Here is a 22733-nt window from a genome sequence, read left to right on the forward strand (position 1 = left end):
TTTCAGTGGTGTTTGCTATAATCTTTGCTACCCGGGTTAAATAAAGGTGAAATTAAATAAATAAAAGTTCCCTTTGCGACAATTTAGCTTTTGCAACGAGACCATTAAATATATTTAAGACAATGGTAGATGAGAGTGTAGTTCTGTTCAGTTTGGACTTCAGTTTATCGCTAACCTTATCACAGGGACTTTGAAGCACTAACTTACATCATCTGCATGCTGATTCCATCTTTGACAACGCCACATAAATGGAATAGGTACTAGCTAGCTTAATAGTTAATATCTGCGCGCTAGCTCTGCATATTCAGCTAGTGTGTGTGTGCGCGATTGACTGGATGAACCTCACGGCAGTTACGTAGCAAGCTAAGGAACTGGCAGTGGATCAAACCATTGTGAGGCAAAGGGCGGGTGGGGGGGGGCGCAATCTTTTGAAACTTAAAAACGCGCTATTAAGTGTCTATAATCAGCACAATTGCTTTCATTGCGTATTATTAATATTATTTAAATTACATAGTTATGTTTCAGTGATATATTGGGAGGGACAAATCATATTTTTCCCAGGATGGGGGGGTCGTCGTCCCCGTCCACCCCGGGATTTCCGCAACATTTACTCCGTCCCTTTTGCAGAGAAATCGCAGGTCACCCCTTACCCCACATTGTGTGTTCCAGTGTGAACAGTAAAGGTGATTGGGGTAAATCACTGTGATTTGATTGGCATCTCAAGTGCCACCCAGCCTCAGGCCCATAGTGATAACTCTTGAGACATGGAGGCATGACCATCAATCCTCCTTCCTGTCCCTCGCTTCATCTCTCACCCCGTTCACCAGACGAATGGGACACAATTCCACTTTCTGTCACAATGACCTTTTCCTGTTTCTACAGACAGGTCCTCTATGTTGTTAAAGTCAGTCAGTCATGACAAGCTGGTCTACTGAACACTTTGGCTTGAAAGCGTGGAAAGTGAATGTGATGGCCATCACTTGTATGACGAGGCCCACATTGAGTCTGCATAACAATTTGCTTTGCTGCCTTGTTCTGTATCTAGAACCCCATTGACACACACATCAATGTAGCATCCTCTCTCACAGCACCTTTAGTCCATCTCTCAAGACCTGGTTCGGGGAGAAAGCTGTTGCCATCTTTGAATTCTGTGTATAATATTTGATGTTTAAGTCAGAGTTGTTATGTGTAATGTGTGGGAGTCAGTGGTAGTTACTGTAATAGTGTTCCTGATCTTCCCATCTAGTTACTGTAATAGTGTTTCTGATCGTCCCAGCTGTAGTTACTGTAATAGTGTTCTTGATTTTCCCAGCTGTAGTTACTGTAATAGTGTTCCTGATCTTCCCAGCTGTAGTTACTGTAATAGTGTTTCTGATCGTCCCAGCTGTAGTTACTGTAATAGTGTTCCTGATCTTCCCATCTAGTTACTGTAATAGTGTTTCTGATCGTCCCAGCTGTAGTTACTGTAATAGTGTTCTTGATTTTCCCAGCTGTAGTTACTGTAATAGTGTTCCTGATCTTCCCAGCTGTAGTTACTGTAATAGTGTTCCTGATCTTCCCAGCTGTAGTTACTGTAATAGTGTTCCTGATCTTCCCAGCTGTAGTTACTGTAATAGTGTTCTTGATCTTCCCAGCTGTAGTTACTGTAATAGTGTTCCTGATCTTCCCAGCTGTAGTTACTGTAATAGTGTTCTTGATCTTCCCAGGTGCTAGTAACCTTGGAGCAGCTGGAGAGAGTGAGCACCTTCCAGGAGTTTGTCCAGATCTTCAGCCAGTTTGGGAACCAGATGGTGGAGTTCGCCCACCTGACCGGTGACAGACAGAATGTGAGTACAGTTGCTCTCTGAAAGGGTATTGGTCAAGCCACTCTTCTTTCCCCTCCAGCTCTCACACTGTTAGAGAGCGAGAGCACTAGAACAGTCTGCAGCACCCGGCCTCACCCTACTAGAATCTGAAGTCAAATGTGTATTGTTTGCTTCTGTCCCTAACCATGGAGGGCCTACAGCAGCACCTAGATCTTCTGCACAGATTCTGTCAGACCTGGGTCCTGACAGTAAATCTCAGTAAGACAAAAATAATGGTGTTCCAAAAATAGGTCCAGTTGCCTGGACTTCAAATACAAATTCCAGGGGCCTTCTGTGCCATCAAAAGGAACATAACCTTTGACATACCAATTAGGATCTGGATAAAAATACTTGAATCAGTTATAGAACCCATTGCCCTTTATGGTTGTGAGGTCTCGTGTCCGCTCACCAACCAAGAATTCACAAAATGGGACAAACACCAAATTGAGACTGCATGCAAAATTCAGCAAAATATCCTCCGTGTACAATGTAAAACACCAAATAATGCATGCAGAGCAGAATTATGCCCAATACCCGCTAATGATCAAAATCCAGAAATGAGCCATTAAATTCTACAACCACTTAAAAGGAAGCAATTCTCAAACCTTCCATAACAAAGCCATCACCTACAGAGAGATGAACCTGGAGAAGAGTCCCCTAAGCAAGCTCGTCCTGGCGCATTGTTAAAAAACATCAAACATGCCCCAGGACAGCAACACAATTAGACCCAACCAAATCATGAGAAAACAAAAAGATAATTACTTGACACATCAGAAATAATTAACACAAAAACAGCGCAAACTAGAATGCTATTTGGCCCTAAACAGAGAGTACACAGTGACAGAACACCTGACCACTGTGACTGACCCAAAATGGAGGAAAGCTTTGACTATGTACACTCAGTGAGCATAGCCTTGCTATTGAGAGAGGCTGCCGTAGGCAGACCTGGCTCTAGAGAGATGACAGCCTATGTGCACACTGCCCACAAAATGAGGTGGAAACTAACCACCTGCCAAATGTATGACCATATTAGAGAGACACATTTCCCTCAGATCACACAGACCCACAAAGAACTCAAAAACAAATCAAATTTTAATAAACTCCCATATCTATACCACAGTGTGGCATCAACGCAGCCAGATGTATGACCTGTTACCACAAGAAAAAGGCAACCAGTGAAGAACAAACACCATTGTATGTATATATATATACATATATATATATATATATATATATATATATATATATATATATATATATATATATATATATATATATATATATATATATATATATTCATGTCGATTTATTTTCCCTTTTGTACTTGAACTATTTGCACATCGTTACAACACTGTACATAGACATGACATTTTGAAATGTCTTTATTCTTTTGGGACTTGTGTGAGTGTAATATTTACTGTTCACTTTTATTGTTTATTTCACTTTTATTTATCCATTTCACTTGCTTTGGCAATGTAAACATATGTTTCCCATGCCAGTAAAGCCCCTTGAATTGAATTGAGAGAGAGAGAGAGACTATAAAGATCTAAAAGCCATGGGCTTTCCAGCTTGTAAAAAGAGTCTCCTGTCTTAATGAATCAAGTGAGTGTCTGTGCGTGTGGGAGAGAGAACCGTACAGTGCCGTGAGCTGTGTTGGCTCCACATCCACTCAGACTACGAGATGACACAGATAGCAGGGTATGTATGACGAGCCCCTGCTGCCCTCACACACGTGCATATACACACACTCCAGGGCCTCTGCACCAGCAGGGATAGTGTAGGTGTGTTTAGACAGACGGCAGCACCGATGCGTAGGTCAAATCTGACTCACATCTCAAAGGAGTGATTACATCATCAAAACAAAATGTGCCTCAAACAAACCCTCTAGAGACCAAATTAAGTTGTAAAAACATCATACTGTACATACATCTTTGTATCATACGTTTTCAAGAAATAATGATGCCAGAAAGTTATAACTCTGGTGTTCCCTGTAGTGCCAGCGTCTGCTAATCCTGCTTGAGTCATACACAGTCTCTATGTATGTGTTCAAAGTGGCACCCTATTCCATATGTAGTGCACTACTTTTGACCAGGGCCCATAAGGTCAAAAGGTGTGCACTACACAGGGAATAGGTTGTCATTCTGGCTACAGACTGGACTGGCTAGCTAGCTGATGAAAAGTGAATCGTTGTGATATAGAGATGGAAATATTCAGCTTCCCCTCTTTTTGTTTAACAAACATACCACGTCTTCGTCTCCGTCTAGAAATCTACTGAGACTAACCGAGTAAAGAGCAGGGGAATATATACTGAACAAAAATATAAAACACAACATGCAGCAATTTCATAGATTTTACTGAGTTACAGTTCATATAAGTAAATTCATTAGGCCTTAATCTATGGATTTCACATGACTGGAAATAAAGATATGCATCTGTTGGTCACAGATACCTTAAAGAATATTAGGGGAATGAATCAGAAAACCAGTCATTGTCTGGTGTGACCACCATTTGACTCATGCAGCACCACACATGTCCTTCGCATAGAGTTGATCAGTGTTGAGTGTTGATCAGCTGTTGAGTGTCAAACAAACCCTCTAGTGACCAAATTAAGTTGTAAAAACATCGTACTGTACATATATCTTTGTACAGTCGTGGCCAAAAGTTTTGAGAATGACACAAATATTAATTTTCACATAGTTTGCTGCTTCAGTGTCTTTAGATATTTTTGTCAGATGTTACTATGGAATACTGAAATATAATTACAAGCATTTCATAAGTTTCAAAGGCTTTTATTGACAATTACATGAAGTTGATGCAAAGAGTCAATATTTGCAGTGTTGACCCTTCTTTTTCAAGACCTCTGCAATCTGCCCTGGCATGCTGTCAATTAACTTCTGGGCCACATCCTGACTGATGGCAGCCCATTCTTGCATAATCAATGCTTGGAGTTTGTCAGAATTTGTGGGTTTTTGTTTGTCCACCTGCCTCTTGAGGATTGACCACAAGTTCTCAATGGGATTAAGATCTGGGGAGTTTCCTGGCCATGGACCCAAAATATCGATGTTTTGTTCCCCGAGCCACTTAGTTATCACTTTTGCCTTATGGCAAGGTGCTCCATCATGCTGGAAAAGGCATTGTTCGTCACCAAACTGTTCCTGGATGGTTGGGAGAAGTTGTTCTCGGAGGATGTGTTGCTACCATTCTTTATTCATGGCTGTGTTCTTAGGCAAAATTGTGAGTGAGCCCACTCCCTTGGCTGAGAAGCAACCCCACACATGAATGGTCTCAGGATGCTTTACTGTTGGCATGACACAGGACTGATGGTAGCGCTCACCTTGTCTTCTCCGGACAAGCTTTTTTCCGGATGCCCCAAACAATCGCAAATGGGATTCATCAGATAAAATGACTTTACCCCAGTCCTCAGCAGTCCAATCCCTGTACCTTTTTCAGAATATCAGTCTGTCCCTGATGTTTTTCCTGGAGAGAAGTGGCTTCTTTGCTGCCTTTCTTGACAGCAGGCCATCCTCCAAAAGTCTTCGCCTAACTGTGCGTGCAGATGCACTCACCTGCCTGCTGCCATTCCTGAGCAAGCTCTGTACTGGTGATGCCCCGATCCCGCAGCTGAATCAACTTTAGGAGACGGTCCTGGTGCTTGCTGGACTTTCTTGGGTGCCCTGAAGCCTTCTTCACAACAATTGAACCGCTCTTCTTGAAGTTCTTGATGATCCGATAAATGGTTGATTTAGGTGTGATCTTACTGGCAGCAATATCCTTGCCTGTGTTTCCTTGCAGGTAACCATGGTTGACAGAGAAAGAACAATGATTCCAAGCACCACCCTCCTTTTGAAGCTTCCAGTTTGTTATTCAAACTCAATCAGCATGACAGAGTGATCTCCAGCCTTGTCCTCGTCAACACTCACACCTGTGTTAACGAGAGAATCACTGACATAATGTCAGCTGGCCCTTTTGTGGCAGGGCTGAAATGCAGTGGAAATGTTTTTTTTGGGATTCAGTTCATTTGCATGGCAAAGGGGGACTTTGCAATTCATCTGATCACTCTTCATAACATTCTGGAGTATATGCAAATTGCCATCATACAAACTGAGGCAGCAGACTTGGTGAAAATTAATATTTGTGTCATTCAAAAAAATGTAGGCCATGACTGTATGTACATGTTTTCAAGAAATAATGATGCCATAAAGTTATAACTTCCTTTTGTATTGTGTCCCACCCCTCTTCAATGGCTGTGCGAAGTTTCCGGATATTGGCGGAAACTGAAACACGCTGTCGTACGCATCCAAAACATGCTCAGTGGGTGGTGACATGTCTGGTGAGCAGTGGCGATTTTAGCATGTAAATCTTGGTGGGGCAAAAAAATAAAAAGGTGGGATGCTTGCCAGCAAAGCCACAACACTAAACAATACATTAATTGCACTATAACGGTGACAAATGGTGGCCACAAACTGTTAGGGCCTACATAAAGCTTTCCCAACATCTTACCACTGCTATACCTGGCTATCAGCGGAGCCTTATTTGGCAGCGAAACAGTTAATTCAGCCTCATTTACTGCCTTTTAAAAAAACACATGGCTGACTTGCTTAAACAAATGTGGTTTCTACTGACAATTGAGATGAACAAACTATGGCATAAGGGAAAGATGACCGGATAAGAGGCAATCCGTAATTTCGATTAAGACAATGAGTGAGCTAAGATGGACGTAGTCAATATAACTTTGTTTAGCACTTTTGAAATGTACAGCGACAGAATTCAGAACATGGGCCGTTCTTAGTGTTCTCCCAGTACGCCAAGTCAGAAATGTAGGATAAATAAATGGGGCATATAAGCAGACAATGAGTGCTCTTACAATATTCGATGATTACATTTATCTAAAACAGGTTATAGGCTACATGTGCACCACCAAGCCAGAACGGTAGGCGGAATAAAGAGGGGTAAATAGACCAAATTATTAGGGTGAGGCGGGTGGGGCAACGCTGATCCTCAACACGGGGGCCCCTCAGGGGTGTGTGCTTAGTCCCCTCCTGTACTCCCTTTCACCCACGACTGCGTGGCTAAGCACAACTTCAACACCACCATTAAGTTTGCTGACGACACAACAGTGGTAGGGCTGATCACCGACAACGATGAGACAGCCTATGGGGAGGAGGTCAGAGACCTCTCGCTCAACGGCAAGTGATACTGGAGCACCAAGTCTAGGTCTAAAAGGCTCCGTAACAAGCTTCTACCCCCAAGCCATAAGACAATTAATCAAGTGGCCACCCAGACTATTTGCATTGCCCCCCCCCCCCCCCCCCACCTACATGTACAAATTATGTCGACTAACCTGTCCCCCCGCACATTGACTCGGTACCGGTATCTATGCCTGCCCATACCATAGCCCCACCACCACCATGGGGCACACTGTTCACAACGTTGACATCAGCAAACCGCTCACCCACATGACGCCGTACACGCTGTCTCCAATCTGCCCGGTACAGTTGAAAACGGGATTCATCTGTAAAGAGCACACTTCTCCAGCATGCTGGTGGCCATTGAAGGTGAGAATTTGCCCACTGAAGTCAATTACGATGCTGAACTGCAGTCTGGTCAAGACCCTGGTGAGGACGACGAGCACACAGATGATCTTTCCTGAGACGTTTTTTACAGTTTGTGCAGAAATTCTTCGGTTGTGCAAATCTACAGTTTCATCAGTTGTCCGGTTAGCTGGTCTGACTATCCCGCAGGTGAAGAAGACAGATGTGGCAGTTCTGGGCTGGCCTGGTTACAGGTGGTCAGGCTGGTTGAATGTACTGCCAAATTCTCTAAAACAAAGTTTTAGGTCTGCTTATGGTAGAGAAGTGAACATTCAATTCTCTGGCAACAGCTCTGGTGGACATTCTTGCAGTCATCGTCAAAACGTGAGACATCGGTTGCATTGTGTTGTGACAAAACTGCACATTTTAGAGTGGCCTTTTATTGTCCCCAGCACAAGGTGCACCTGTGTACTGATCATGCTGTTTAATCAGCTTCTGAATATGCCAAACCTGTCAGGTGGATGGATTATAATGACAAAGGAGAAATGCTCACTAATATGAATGATAAATAAGCTTCTTGTGCGTATGGAAAATTTCAGGGATCTTTTTGTTTCAGCTCATGAAACATGGGACCAACACTTTACATGTTACGTTTATATTGTTGTTCTGCATAATAACACATCACATCTCCTTTGAAATCCATGGCTCTGTGCCTGGAGAGATGTTGATTCCACCTCCTCTTGGAACACACACTAAATGCTTCGTCTTTGAAACACGGAGATGAGCGAGTCAGTGGATGTTACTGAGATATCTACTGCATTGAGTCGTGCTTCACCAGGTTAATCTATGAGTAATAACTCTGATGGCCGGAGAACTAAACCTTAACTAAACTTAGCTCGAGAACTCTGACGGTTCTTCCACATCGTACGGCTATGCTCTGTGTGCGTTTAAAGTGTGGGGGATGCTTTTTTTGAATGACTGGCCCCTTGCATTAATTGGTCCACTAGTCCAGACCAGAGCCATGCATTCATTTTATTCTTCATTCATGGCTCTGGTCCAGATCCCTGGTAGGTCAAAGCCAGTTCTTCTTGGCAAGACTGAGTTGTGGCTTAAAATGGTTCTGTCTATTTGATGTCTTACAACTGGCCCACACTCACAAATCAGAGAAGTTTGGGAACCAGCTGAGACTGCTTCTGTAACTGTCCAGTGTTGGTCTCTGTCCATTAGGACCTGAAGGATGAGAATAAGAAGGCCCGGATGGCTGCAGCCAGAGCAGTGCTGGAGAAATGCACCATGATGCTGCTCACTGCGTCCAAGGTGTGTACATACTGCTGCTAATGTAGTAGATTAAACCTGTGGACTGGAAAAACTTGCTACTGAATGGGTAAAATTTGTCCTTCTGGTGCTTGTGAATTTCCATAATTTTTTGCTTCAAACCAGCCTAACTTCCCATTTAAAACATTGTTTTTGTGTTTAGTAGATATGAGGCATAGAGACTGTATTACCACAATTGATTCCGAACATGGACTGCCACAGAAGCAGACTAATTCTGATATTTTTCCCAATTATTAGCAAAAGAGCTGATATGATTGGTAAAAAGATCAGAATTGGGCTGCCTGTGTAAATGCAGCCTCAGTTGTAAAACCATGTCTCTCTCCCTGTAGACGTGTCTCAGACACCCGGACTGCGAGTCGGCGCGTATCAACAAAGACGCCGTGTTCCACCGCATGCGATTCGCCCTGGAGCAGGTCATGGAGATCGTGACGGACGCCCGGCCCTGCGGGGAGACCAAGGTCCTTCCCCTCAGCATTTACACCGGCATCAAGGACTTCAAGGTGGGACGACAGGAGAGGACTTCCTTATGGATTCCATATGGTTTTTTTTCTGTTTTTTTCTCCACTTTGCATTGTAATATAGTAACTACAGTATGATGGTTTAGACCTGGACTAATCTAGGTTAGCCCAGAACTACAATCTAGCGTAATTTGGGTACCATTTATGTTTACGTAGTCTATCCACAAGATATTTATTACATTTGTATTTAACCTTTAACTAGGCAAGTAAGTTAAGAATAAATTCTTATTTACAATGACGGCCTAGCAAAAGGAAAAAGGCCTCCTGCGGCGACGGTGGCTGGGATTAAAAATGTAAATATAGGACAAAACACACATCACGACAAGAGACAACACACCACTACATAAAGAGAGACCTAAGACAACAACATAGCATGGCAGCAACACATGACAACACAGCATGGTAGCAACACCACATGACAACAACATGGTAGCAACACAACATGGCAGCACAACATGGTAACCGCACCAAACATAGCACAAACATTATTTGGCACAGACAACAGGCATGGACATTCAAACATGAAGCACGCCAGGTGTTCTGCGCCAGTTCTTTACAATAAGTCAATTATCCGTAGTCAACCTGAAATACCAGTAGCTTGTCATATAGCTTTTGAATGTTATTCTCTGTCACTCTGTGTCAATTCAATTGAAATGCTTTATTGGCATGACAAATAATTGTTGTATTCATTACTGTGTCTCTGTCTGTGATCCCAGTCCAACGTGGAAGGTCTGCGTGAGGGTCTGTACTCACTGCCCCACCAGGCTCTGTCTGACCAGCTGGAGGCGGTGGTGGAGAGGACGGAGGACTTCACTGACTCGGCCTACACCAGCCACGAGCACCGAGAGGGCATCCTGCAGCTGTGCCAGCTCGCCCGCCAGGACACTGACCAGCTCATCGTAGCCTGGAGGGAGGCGGTATGTTGGCATAAACTGGGCATACACACACATGTAAATACTTGTACATGTGTACACACACACACTCGCGTGCTTACATGTACTCACACATGTATATATGTACGTCTACATGATTAAGAGCACGGCTACAGTAGGTCATGATTTAGCATACATGAATATGCACATTGCACTCACGCGTGTAGATGCCCACAGACACACACACTCCTTCACTTCCTTTCTGTTGCTTAGCTACATGACCTTGTGTACTGTTGCTAGGTTTATAGATAATGTGAAGGAGAACAATATAATATCCAGCTTTTTCACACTACCCTCTCCCATACGGCTATACAGTGCTATTTTCCTCCATTCTTTATAGGTCTTAAACCAGTCCTGGGCACATCAAAGCATCTCAGAATAGGAGTGCTGATCTAGGATCAGTTTTGCCTTTTAGATCAGAATGAATATGATTATATGGGCAGATCCTAGATCAGGACTCTTACTCTGAGATGCTTTGTGGATACGGCCCTGAAGTCAGCCTCCTCGTATGAATGGCCATTCACTTGACTCCATTGATTACATAGAACAGATTGTTCTCCCCGTCTCGTTCTCTCGACACCTCACTGAAAGGAGTCTCTTTGGACTCCATGGCGTGTGGCTTTCATACAATGTGTTTTTCCATCGTTAAGCTTGTATAAATGTGTGAAAATAGAGGCCACAGTTCCATTGACAAATTGAATGGAATCAGAGCTACGGCACATTGAATGATTGGCTCCCTAGTGAGACCCATTTCTACAGCGTGTGTCACTAGCTAGATCTCAGGGTCTATTCGTTTTCCTCCACTTATTTCAGTAGAAACAGAGCAGTGAGATGAGGTGTTTTTCTCTACTTATTTCAGTAGAAACAGAGAGGGTGATGAGAGGGTCAGAGACAAATCATCGAGGCCCAGTTTTTCAAAAGTGATCTGTCTGGATTTCAGCTATCGGGTTGGATTAAATGCATAGAAATACAACGGGAGTCCCCATTCAAGTTAATGATTCATCCATTCTATTCATTCATTCTATTTCTTTGCATTTAATCCTATCCCATAGCCAAAATCCGGATATTCACATTTGAAAAACTGGGCCCAGGTGAATTCTGCTTGTTTGACAGTTTTTTTTACATTGCTGTAATCCTGTCTGACTGCCAGTGCCTCCCACCTGTCTCCTTGCCCTTAGAACGTGTGTCTGAAACTCTTATGTTTTACAGGATATTGGTGAGGCAGAAGGGATCTCTCTCTTTCACTCACTCACACTTTCTTTCTCTTCCTGTCACACTCACTACCTTTTTTCTTTCTCACACACACACACACACACACACACACACACACACACACACACACACACACACACACACACACACAAACAGGGCGTGAGCAGGGCTGTGTAATCTTGTATTCTTCTTCTGCTAAGACAGGCCACATCCCAGGCACCAGTCATCATGTGCATGATTTATGTGATGACTACTCTTATCTTTTTCCCCTCCCTTATTTATTTAAATATTTTTCTCATCCCAGCTGTCTCTCAATGCTAAAGAGGCCACGGAGGAGATGGAGCTGTCTATACTGAAGACCTGCCAAAGTGTCCACGAACTCCGCAGAGAAGTGAGTCCTGTAACCCTGCGGTCTTAACTAGAATGCATCACTGTCTGGCATGCCAAGTGGTTCAGTCCTAGATCAGATCTGTCTGGAGTTTTCTGTACTCTCCATCTGGGTTGGGATGCAACTGATTACATGTAATCTGATTTCAAAAACCTGTAACTGTAATCGGTTATGTTACCAGCAAAAATGTTGTAATCAGTTTAGATACATTTGAAAAACTGTATTACTTTTTGGATTACTTTTAAATTCAGAAAGGATGTTTGTGAAAAAATACATTGACACCGTTCTGTTTACTCATTCAATTCAGCATTGAAAAAAGAGCAAGTTTAAGTTTGTCCCACCTGTCAGAAACCACAAGTCAGAAACCACTATGACGACACACCAGATGTGTTTGATGGATCCTTTTTGTCTTCTTCTAAGGGGAAAGTAACTAAGTAACTTCTAAGGGGAAAGTAACTGAAAGTAATCAAAGTCATCTTTCTGTCTTACTATTGTTTTCTCTTCCTATTACCATTGTGCAGCCAGGTGTACAAAATATACAACATGTATACCCATTTTCATCTCCCCTCTTCCCCTCTCCCACCGTCCAGCTCCATAAGGTGGCGGTGGGGCGGGCGGCGGACCTGCTGAAGGTGCATGCAGAACACCTGCCTCTGCGGGCCCTGAAGGCCTCAGGGGGCGAGGGAAACCTGGAGGCCGTGGCAGAGTACGCCCGCACGCTCGGCGAGCAGAAGGAACAGCTGGTGGAGGTGAGCGAGGCTCGCTGGCTGGGGAGGTTAACTTAAGTCTGTTGAATCTCCCTGATCAAATCACCTTGTTGAATTTAATTTATACAATTTTATTAAACCACAATAAAGTTTATTTTATTCAATCTAAAAAATTCCATCATATCCATCTCTGGCTGAGGTGTATGGACATTGTACTTGTGATATGAGCTACTGGCTTTGGAGACCTGTATTTATTTTCCAGTTGAATATCTGGAAAATATATCTTGATCTGTCTGCTGCTCATATCCAGTCATATTGATGTTAGCCGCTGATGTTGTCTGTTCTGTTCCAGACGTGTCGTCTGCTGTGTCACGTCTCAGGGACAGAGCCTCTGGAGATCACCTGTATACACGCTGAGGAGACGTTCCACGTCACTGGCCCCCAGGTAACACACTCTGACAGGTCACAGACACTCTGACAGGTCACAGACACTCTGACAGGTCACAGACACTCTGACAGGTCACAGACACCCACCCACCCTCGTGACAGGAAACACGCACCCACCCACCCCCGTGACAGGAAACACGCACCCACCCACCCCCGTGACAGGAAACACGCACCCACCCCCGTGACAGGAAACACGCACCCACCCAACCTCGTGACAGGAAACACGCACCCACCCAACCTCGTGACAGGAAACACGCACCCACCCAACCTCGTGACAGGAAACACCCACCCACCCACCCTCGTGACAGGAAACACCCACCCACCCACCCTCGTGACAGGAAACACGCACCCACCCACCCTCGTGACAGGTAACGTAACACAATACATGTTGTGCTAGAAACTCCACCCTGATGTTGTTAAGCTGTACAACTTCTCCATTATCAAGGTTAGTCAGCACATCCTCTGCCATCTTGTCCCCTATAGCTTCACCCCATCCATTAAACACAGCCAACTATTACAGAAACAGACATTAAGATGACTTCATCTGATACGGGGAGAAATAACTCAGAAAACCACACGCACACAAGTCAGAGTGCATCACCTCCAGCGTGTTGCATTTAATTGGTAATTACCCACAGGTGTCTCTTTATTACCATTGGAAGACATACACACACACACACACACACACACACACACACACACACATCAGTATTATCCCTCCCTGGGCGGAGGATCCCCCTCTGTGACCTTATTGATTGACCTATGAACCTATTAGCTCAGTCATTACTGCTGGGTCATGCAGGGTCTGACATTACTGTGGGCGGGGTCTTCATATTTTCCACTACACTCCCAGCAGCAGATAATGAAGCATCTGTCCTAACTGCCTGGAAGACCAAACATAATTAGAAAACTGTGAGACAAAACGGATTCCATGCCCCCTGCTCTGCTCGCTGAAGATTCGTTCCATTTCACACAGTCAGCCCCCACACTGAGAGGAAATTATCCTGTATCCTGTGTCTCTGCTCATAGAGTAGTTCAACATTCTATGAGAATGAGGCCTGATTCCATTCTGTAATGGGGGTGTTGGAGAGATTGGGTGGGGTTGGGGCGGTCTAATCATTTTCTTGGATCCTTTGTTAGTTTTCCCTCAGAACCAGCTGGTCTGGATAGCTAGTGGTGTGAGTAACACCATAATAGCTCCACTTAAGGTGTGTACTGTGCACCTTATCGAAACACTTCACCACTCCAATACAATTTTAAAACATAGCTACTTCCCCCATCTCTCCCTCCCTCTCGCTCCCTCCCTCCTCCATCCTCTCAGATCATCTCTGCAGCCCAGACGCTGGCCCTGCACCCATCCAGTAAGATTGCCAAGGAGAACCTGGATGTGTTCTGTGAGGCCTGGGAGTCCCAGCTCTGTGACATGGGCGTGCTGCTCCGGGAGATCAATGACGTGTTTGAGGGCCGCCGAGGTGTGCCTGCCAGTGGTAGGTGTGTGTGTGTGTGTGTGTGTGTGTGTGTGTGTAATGGGCATCCAAGGTGGGCCTCCCGGTTGTAGGAGAGGGGAGGGAGAATAAGTGGTGAGAGGAGTTTGGTTGGGACAGGCCTCCTGTTGGGAGGAGAGGGGGGGTTGGTGGGGTGGGGCGGTCCCCCTGGTAGGAGGAGAGGGGGGGGGGGGGTGTTGGTGGGGGGGGGGGCGGTCCCCCTGGTGGGACGAGAGGGGGGGGTTGGGGGGTTGTTGGACTGGGACGGTCTCCCCTGGTGGGAGGGGGGTGTTGGAGAAATTGGGTGGGGCAGTCTCTATTTTTTTTAATTTAACCCTTATTTTAGCAGGTAAGTTAACTAAGAACACATTCTCATTTACAGCAACGACCTGGAGAATAGTTAGAGGAGGGGGATGAATAAGCCAATTGTAAACTGGGGATGATTAGGTGGCCACGATGGTATGAGGGCCAGAATGGGAAGTGGTATTGAAGAACTGTAAGACCAGGATTGGATCTCACTCAGACAAGGGATGTACCATACAACCAACCCCTGGCATGGGGATGTTGTTTTTGTCCCTCATGGTTTTTGATAGCAAAAGTTAATAAGACTGTGAAGGAATGGATTATTCATTCAGTTATGTCAAATCTGATGGACTTCCACCACTATTATATCGACACCACACTGAAATAACATTAATACCCGTAATCACTAGTCACCACACAGATTTCTCCCCACCTTCTTGCTCTCTCTCTTGCGCCCTCTCTCTCGCTCTATTCTCTTGCTCTCTATTCTCTCTCTCGCTCTATTCTCTTTATCTCTATCATTTTCATGGGCAGTTAGTCTCACTACAAGCCATGATTGTTTGTACTCTCCGTCTCTCTTGCTCTCTTCTCTTGCTCTCGCTCTCTCTCTCTCTCTATTCTCTTGCTCTCTCTTGCTCTCTTGTACTCTTGCTCTCGCTCTCTCTCTCTCTATTCTCTTGCTCACTCTCTCTCGCTCTCTTGCTATTCTATTCTCTCTATTCTCTCTATTCTCTTGCTCTCTATCTCGCTCTCTTCTCTCGCTCTCTATTCTATTCTGTATATTCTCTTATCTCTATTCTCTCTCTATTCTACTCTCTATATTCTCTTGCTCTCTCTTCTCTCTCTATTCTACTCTCTATATTCTCTTGCTCTCTATTCTCTCACTCTATTCTCTTTATCTCTATCATTTTCATGGCCAGTTAGACTCACTACAAGCCATGGTTGTTTGCACTCTGTCTCTCTCTAAGCTGTGGTAGTCTAAAATGTATTGATCCTATTCATAGACAGATCAATCTCTATAACCATGGTTGTTTGTATTCTTTGACACAACGCAGCGATTAAAGCACCATCAGCATGATACCTCTCACCGAGCCACAGACACAAACCGTTCTGTTACAGGCCTGTGTGCATGCGCGTGTATCTCAACATTGGGTGATACCAGCCGTTTCTCAGCGCTCTCTCCATCTCTGCAGCGTAATTCCTATAATCCGTAACCTTTGTGGCGTGTCACGGTATTCGTATTTATGGGCCACGATCCAAATGACATGCAACGAGAGAGACGACGTCCCCCTGCTAAAACCATTAAATAGAGAAGTGTGTGTGTGGAGGATGCGGTGCTGTGCTGTGCTGGTGCTGAAGCGACGTAGACAGTTAAACTTTTATGTGAAGTAATACTCCTTTTACGGCAGCGCCTCATCAGCCGTTAAACACATCAGTGATGTTTATCACACCCTGACCCCCCCTGTAAATTCTACTGAACTGTGCCTTTACCGGGACTTAAAGATCTCAGCCACAGACAAGAACTTTGTTGAGTTGATTGGTTGCACTCCATTTGAAGTATGATAGAGGATGTGTTAGAGATAATCAACTGTAGTATGATAGAAGATGTGTTGGGGATAATCAACTGTAGTATGATAGAGGATGTGTCGGGGATAATCAACTGTAGTATGATAGAAGATGTGTTAGAGATAATCAACTGTAGTATGATAGAAGATGTGTTAGATAATCAACTGTAGTATGATATAGGATGTGTTAGAGATAATCAACTGTAGTATGATAGAAGATGTGTTAGAGATAATCAACTGTAGTGTGAAAGAAGATCTGTTAAAGATAATCAACTGTAGTATGATAGAAGATGTGTTGGGGATAATCAACTGTAGTGTGATAGAGGATGTATTAGAGATAATCAACTGTAGTATGATAGAAGACGTGTTAGGGATAATCAACTATAGTATGATAGATGTGTTCGAGATAATCAACTGTAGTATGATAGAAGATGTGTTGGGGATAATCAACTGTAGTATGATAGAAGATGTGTTAGAGATAATCAACTGTAGTATGATAGAAGACGTGTTAGGGATAATCAACTGTAGTATGATAGAAGACGTGTTAGGGATAATCAACTATAGTATGATAGATGTGTTCGAGATAATCAACTGTAGTATGATAGAAGATGTGTTGGGGATAATCAACTGTAGTATGATAGAAGATGTGTTAGAGATAATCAACTGTAGTATGATAGAAGACGTGTTAGATAATCAACTGTAGTATGATAGGGGATGTGTTAGGGATAATCAACTGTAGTATGATAGAAGATGTGTTAGAGATAATCAACTGTAGTATGATAGAAGATGTGTTAGATAATCAACTGTAGTATGATAGGGGATGTGTTGGGGGATAATCAACTGAATCCCTCCCTTTTAGTATTATTTCATTTGTTGGAATTAATGGCTGAAAACCATTTTGAAATAAAGTATAAAAAAGGAGTGTTGGGTGTTTTAAAAAGGCATACAATCATTTTGCTGGGAAATTATGTGACCAAACTGACCATTATTTCACCTTAAACCATGGCATTGTTGAATACTTGTTTCTGATTGGCTTGAAGGGCATTCTAGAGCGTGCATTATTTTCCTATAACGCATTGTATAGCTGCAACGTAGAATTCAATGGCTATAGTTCATTCTTACATGTTCTAGGTATGAACTGCTTTTGAAAGCAAAAGTCTAATTGAAAATATTGGCATTGTTGAATTCGTTTTTCATAATGGCAAACTAGGACTGATGGTTTGGTTAGCTAAACTAGCAAGTTTGTTTGGTTACCATGGCGACTACTGTAGCTATCTAGTAAACTTGTTAGCTACTTCAGGGGATGTTGAAAACATTTATGCCGGCAAATGAAAATATTTCTATCGGGAAATGTGTTAAATTATAGCCATGGTATAAAAGGGATAATCAACTCAGGGCTCAATGCGTTCTCTGGAAAACAATGCAACTCTGTGGAAGGTCAGTTCCACTTCTTCATGGAACACACCTTCCACGTCGTTCATTATTTTCCAGAGAACGCATAGCCTCCCATTCATTATCCCAAACTCAAAATACTCTTTCTTTCTGATTTAATAACAGGTGATAAAAGAGCCTACTTGTCGCTTCCCAGACCAGGGGTGAGTATCAGAATAAACAATACTATGATTGGTGGATATTTCCTATGTCATTCTGTTTTAAATCATTTTCCCTCACTTTCTGCTTTAATATCACTCATCCTGGCAAACTTTTTCTCCCCTCCAGAAACATTCAGCCAACCTGAAGACGGTGAAAGCTGTTAAGCTAGATACGGAGGTATAACTAGACTCATCAATTACACAATACACCTCACATAGGGTATGTCCCAAATGGCACCCAATCCCCCCCACAGTCCTGGTCAATAGTAGTGCACTATATATGGAATACAGTGCCATTTGGGCTGCATCTACTACCTCATCCTGACAGGGGCATTTATTCTGCAGGAAATGAATGTCTGTTCAAACACACTATTGGGGAATAATGGCGATTATAGCAGGGACCTTGCATGGTCTGATATATTTTAGCAGGAGTCTCACTCCGTCATGAATGGGCATGCATACACAAAATGATAATCAATAATTGGAAATTAGGAATGTTTGATGGCTGATGGTGCATGATGATGTCTATTAACTCTCTAGGGTCGGCGGGACGAAATCGTCCCACCTACGTAACAGCCAGTGGAATCCTGTGGCGCGTTATTCAAATACCTTAGAAATGCTATTACTTCAATTTCTCAAACATATGACTATTTTACACCATTTTAAAGACAAGACTCTCGTTAATCTAACCACACTGTCCGATTTCAAAAAGGCTTTACAACGAAAGCAAAACATTAGATTATGTCAGCAGAGTACCCAGCCAGAAATAATCAGACACCCATTTTTCAAGCTAGCATATAATGTCACATAAACCCAGAAGACAGCTAAATGCAGCACTAACCTTTGATGATCTTCATCAGATGACAACCCTAGGACATTATGTTATACAATACATGCATGTTTTGTTCAATCAAGTTCATATTTATATCAAAAACCAGCTTTTTACATTAGCATGTGACGTTCAGAACTAGCAAACTTCCGGTGAATTTACAAAAAATTTACTAAATTACTCACGATAAACATTCACAAAAAGCATAACAAATATTTTAAGAATTTTAGATACAGAACTCCTCTATGCACTCGATATGTCCGATTTTAAAATAGCTTTTCGGTGAAAGCACATTTTGCAATATTCTCAGTAGATAGCGCGGCATCACAGGGCTAGCTATTTAGACACCCAGCAAGTTTAGCACTCACCAAAGTCCGATTTACTATAAGAAAAATGTTATTACCTTTTGGTGTTCTTTGTCAGAATGCACTCCCAGGACTTCTACTTCAATAACAAATGTTGGTTTGGTTCAAAATAATCCATAGTTATATCCAAATAGCGGCGTTTTGTTCGTGCGTTCAAGACACTATCCGAATGGTAAAGAAGGGTGACGAGCACGACGCATTTCGTGACAAAAAATTCTAAATATTCCATTACCGTACTTCGAAGCATGTCAACCGCTGTTTAAAATCAATTTTTATGCAATTTTTCTCGTAAAAAAGCGATAATATTCCGACCGGGAATCTGCGTTTAGGTAAAAAGACGAAAGAAAATAAAGCATGGGGTCGACTCGTGCACGCGCCTAAGCCCATTGTCCTCTGATCGGCCACTTGCCAAAAGTGCAAATGTGTTTCAGCCTGGGGCTGCCTCGATATCATTCAGCTTTTTCCCGGGCTCTGAGAGCCTATGGGAGCCGTAGGAAGTGTCACGTTACAGCAAAGATCCTCAGTCTTCAATAAACAGAGACAAGAAGCTCAAGGAATTGTCAGACAGGGCACTTCCTGTAAGGAATCTTGTCAGGTTTTTGCCTGTCATATGAGTTCTGTTATACTCACAGACACCATTCAAACAGTTTTAGAAACTTTAGGGTGTTTTCTATCCAAAGCCAATAATTATATGCATATTCTAGTTTCTGGGCAGTAGTAATAACCAGATTAAATCGGGTACGTTTTTTATCCGGCCGTGTAAATACTGCCCCCTACCCCCAACAGGTTAAGAGAGGTGAAGAGTGGAATTGTTGACTTTCTCAAGTGGCAATGAGTTTTATGTTTAACCTGATAATATAGTGACTTAAGAAAGTATTTACATCCCTTGAATTTTCCACATTTTGTTTTGTTACAGCCTAAATGTAAAATGGTTTAAATTGATATTTTGTGTCACTGGCCTACAAACGATACCCCATAATGTCAAAGTGGAATTATGTTTTTAGAAATGTTTATCATCAAAATGTCTGTCTAGCAATGATCAACAACCAACTTGACAGAGCTTGAGGAATAAAAAATATAGTACAATCCAGATGTGCAAAGCTCTTAGAGACTCAGAAAGACTCCCAGAAAGACTCACTGCTGTGAGAAGGTGACTAATTGACTCAGGGGGTTGAATACTTACATAAAGATATATTAGTGTTTTATTTTTCATATATTATTGACAAATGTTAGAATTTTTCTTCCACTTTGTCATTAGAGTATTTTGTGTAGATCTTTGACAAAAAAATACTATTTCATTTTTTTTAACCTACCTTGTAACCCAACAAAATGTAGAAAAAGTGAAGGGGTGTGAAGGCACTGTATATGGTTATGAATGATCATGAATCACTAATGCTGATGATGATGATAATGAATGCAATGTAGATAAAATGAATGTAGTTATTGCTCATGCACTGACCTTACCGAAACCAATGGTTTCCAATGGTGGAATCTCAGGTTTGGGCTTGATTAGTAGTCTTACTTGGATGAGAGACCATCCTTAACTAATGGCAGACCCACTATCTTCTCTCTCTCTCCAGGAGCAGAGCACCATAGCCAAGCTGGGTGTAGACCTGCGCCTGCTGACCTCTGACGTGGACACGGAGGTGGAGAAGTGGGAGGACCAGGAGCAGGACATCGTCCGCCAGGGCCAGAGCATGTCCAGCATGGCCTACTCCATGTACCTATTCACCAGGTAGACACCAGCTGTCTGTCTTCACCAGGTAGACACCAGCTGTGTCTGTCTGTCTTAGCCAGGTAGACACCAGCTGTATGTCTGTCTTCACCAGGTAGCTTATCTATCCATCAGTAGACTGTCACTCAATAATAATAATAACTTTATTTATACAGTATAGCACTTTTCAATACAAGCAACAAAGTGCTTACCTTCATAAAATAATAAAAGTACTAACAATGAAAGGAGGAAGGAGAATGAAAAAATATAGATACTTTGAAATCATACATTAAACACATCTTTATAAAAGTGTCTTCAGCAAGCCTGAAGTATAAATGTTAAGTATACTTTGCACCAGCCAGGTATTGACCACCAGCCAGGTATTGACCACCAGCCAGGTATTGACCACCAGCCAGGTATTGACCACCTCTGTATGGATATAGAAGAAGAGAACACAGAGGCCATCACGCATCTTGTTGATATGATGTTCATAGTCAATATACTTAATCAGTTGTTATCATCAGGTAATATTTCATTCACTGTTCTGTTTTTCATTCATTTGCTGTATCGATTGTGCAGGGGGGAGGGCCTACTGAAGACAACCATGGATCTCTTCCACCAGGCTGAGGTAAAGTACACCCGCCCCTTCCCCCACTCCACTCATCCGTCTCCTGTCCTTCATCCTCCTCTACTTCATACAGGGCTTTAATAGAATCTGTCCCAGGTGCCATTAAACACAACCATGTCCCAGGGAGAAGACAGAATCAATACAGTATTAAAAGGCCCAAGACAATAATTTGTCTGTGGTAAGGAGAGGATGAGTCAGGGAGCAGAGTGCCCTGGCCCTGTACTTAATGTAGAGAGAGAGGGGGAGAGATGTGATGATGATCTGCACTCGCTGTAGGAGAAAAGGGGAAAGAGAGAGGAAGAGAGACCGAAGAAGTGCTGATGAGGCCACCTGTCGTTCAATCAGCAGGGCCTTCACAATGCCACACACACAGAGATACCCTAACCTTCCACTGTAGAGCTCCCTCTCTCTCTCCCACTGAGCGATAATAACCTCTGCTAATTCACTGAGGTGGAAAAGGGCAGCTGTCTTCTTTGACACATACACTACAATTTGTCAGGTCCTTTAGAGATTGGTTATTTATTTATGTTTGGTTCATCCTTGTACATTAACAACACAACACAAGGAACATGGGTTTTTAGTTATACCATATACTGCTGGTATCTCCTTTTAGGACTTTTCTACTAATCCTAAAATAGTAGACATTATACAACGCGGTGGGTCTAATCCTGAATGTGTAATCTATGACGTTAAAATGCCTATTTACTCTGTTCCATCTGGCTGAGCAATCCACTGTCTCATCAGCCCAGCCAGGCAATTTATAAACTTCATCTCCACTATAAAAGCATCTAGACATTATCTCACATTTCTTTTAGACTAACATTTAGTTTTCAACAGCGGAGATTTGTATAAACCTTGCTGTATGTCTCTATGACATTTGCAATATTGTTTCAATATTCAAATTCGATCTCCTGCTGTCCCATAGTAATGCACTTGTCGGGACGAGACGGAAATGCAGGAAGTGTTTCTCAACCGGTAGAAATCATGAATCAGCTGGCATTATTTTTATGGATATATATATTTATTTACATTTTAGTAATTTAGCAGACACTCTTATCCAGAGTGACTTACAGTAGTGAATGCATACATTTTCATGCATTTTTTAAAACAATTTTTGTACTGGCCCCCCGTGGGAATCAAACCCACAACCCTATGTATATATGTATATATATATATATGTATATATATATATATATATATATATGTGTATATATGTGTATATATGTGTATATATGTATATATGTGTATATATGTATATATGTGTATATATGTATATATGTGTATATATGTATATATATGTATATATGTATATATATGTATATGTATATATGTATATATA

The 22733-nt window shown here is 42.6% G+C and overlaps 1 protein-coding gene across 1 annotated transcript in view; it reads left to right on the plus strand.

The window, feature by feature from the left end:
* LOC106588976 (alpha-catulin) overlaps positions 1–22733 on the plus strand; it is a 105005-nt gene that overhangs the window by 71313 nt on the left and 10959 nt on the right. The window contains exons 4-15 of the mRNA XM_014178571.3: positions 1707–1826; positions 8603–8692; positions 9040–9210; positions 9945–10145; positions 11677–11763; positions 12351–12509; positions 12820–12912; positions 14236–14401; positions 17824–17861; positions 17986–18036; positions 20633–20787; positions 21346–21394. Coding sequence (XP_014034046.3) covers positions 1707–1826; positions 8603–8692; positions 9040–9210; positions 9945–10145; positions 11677–11763; positions 12351–12509; positions 12820–12912; positions 14236–14401; positions 17824–17861; positions 17986–18036; positions 20633–20787; positions 21346–21394 — 1380 coding nt within the window. The remainder of the gene's footprint in view (positions 1–1706; positions 1827–8602; positions 8693–9039; positions 9211–9944; positions 10146–11676; positions 11764–12350; positions 12510–12819; positions 12913–14235; positions 14402–17823; positions 17862–17985; positions 18037–20632; positions 20788–21345; positions 21395–22733) is intronic.

Source organism: Salmo salar, chromosome 27 (assembly GCF_965601325.2).
Source record: "Salmo salar chromosome 27, fSalSal1, whole genome shotgun sequence".
In the NCBI taxonomy this organism is placed as follows: domain Eukaryota; kingdom Metazoa; phylum Chordata; class Actinopteri; order Salmoniformes; family Salmonidae; genus Salmo; species Salmo salar.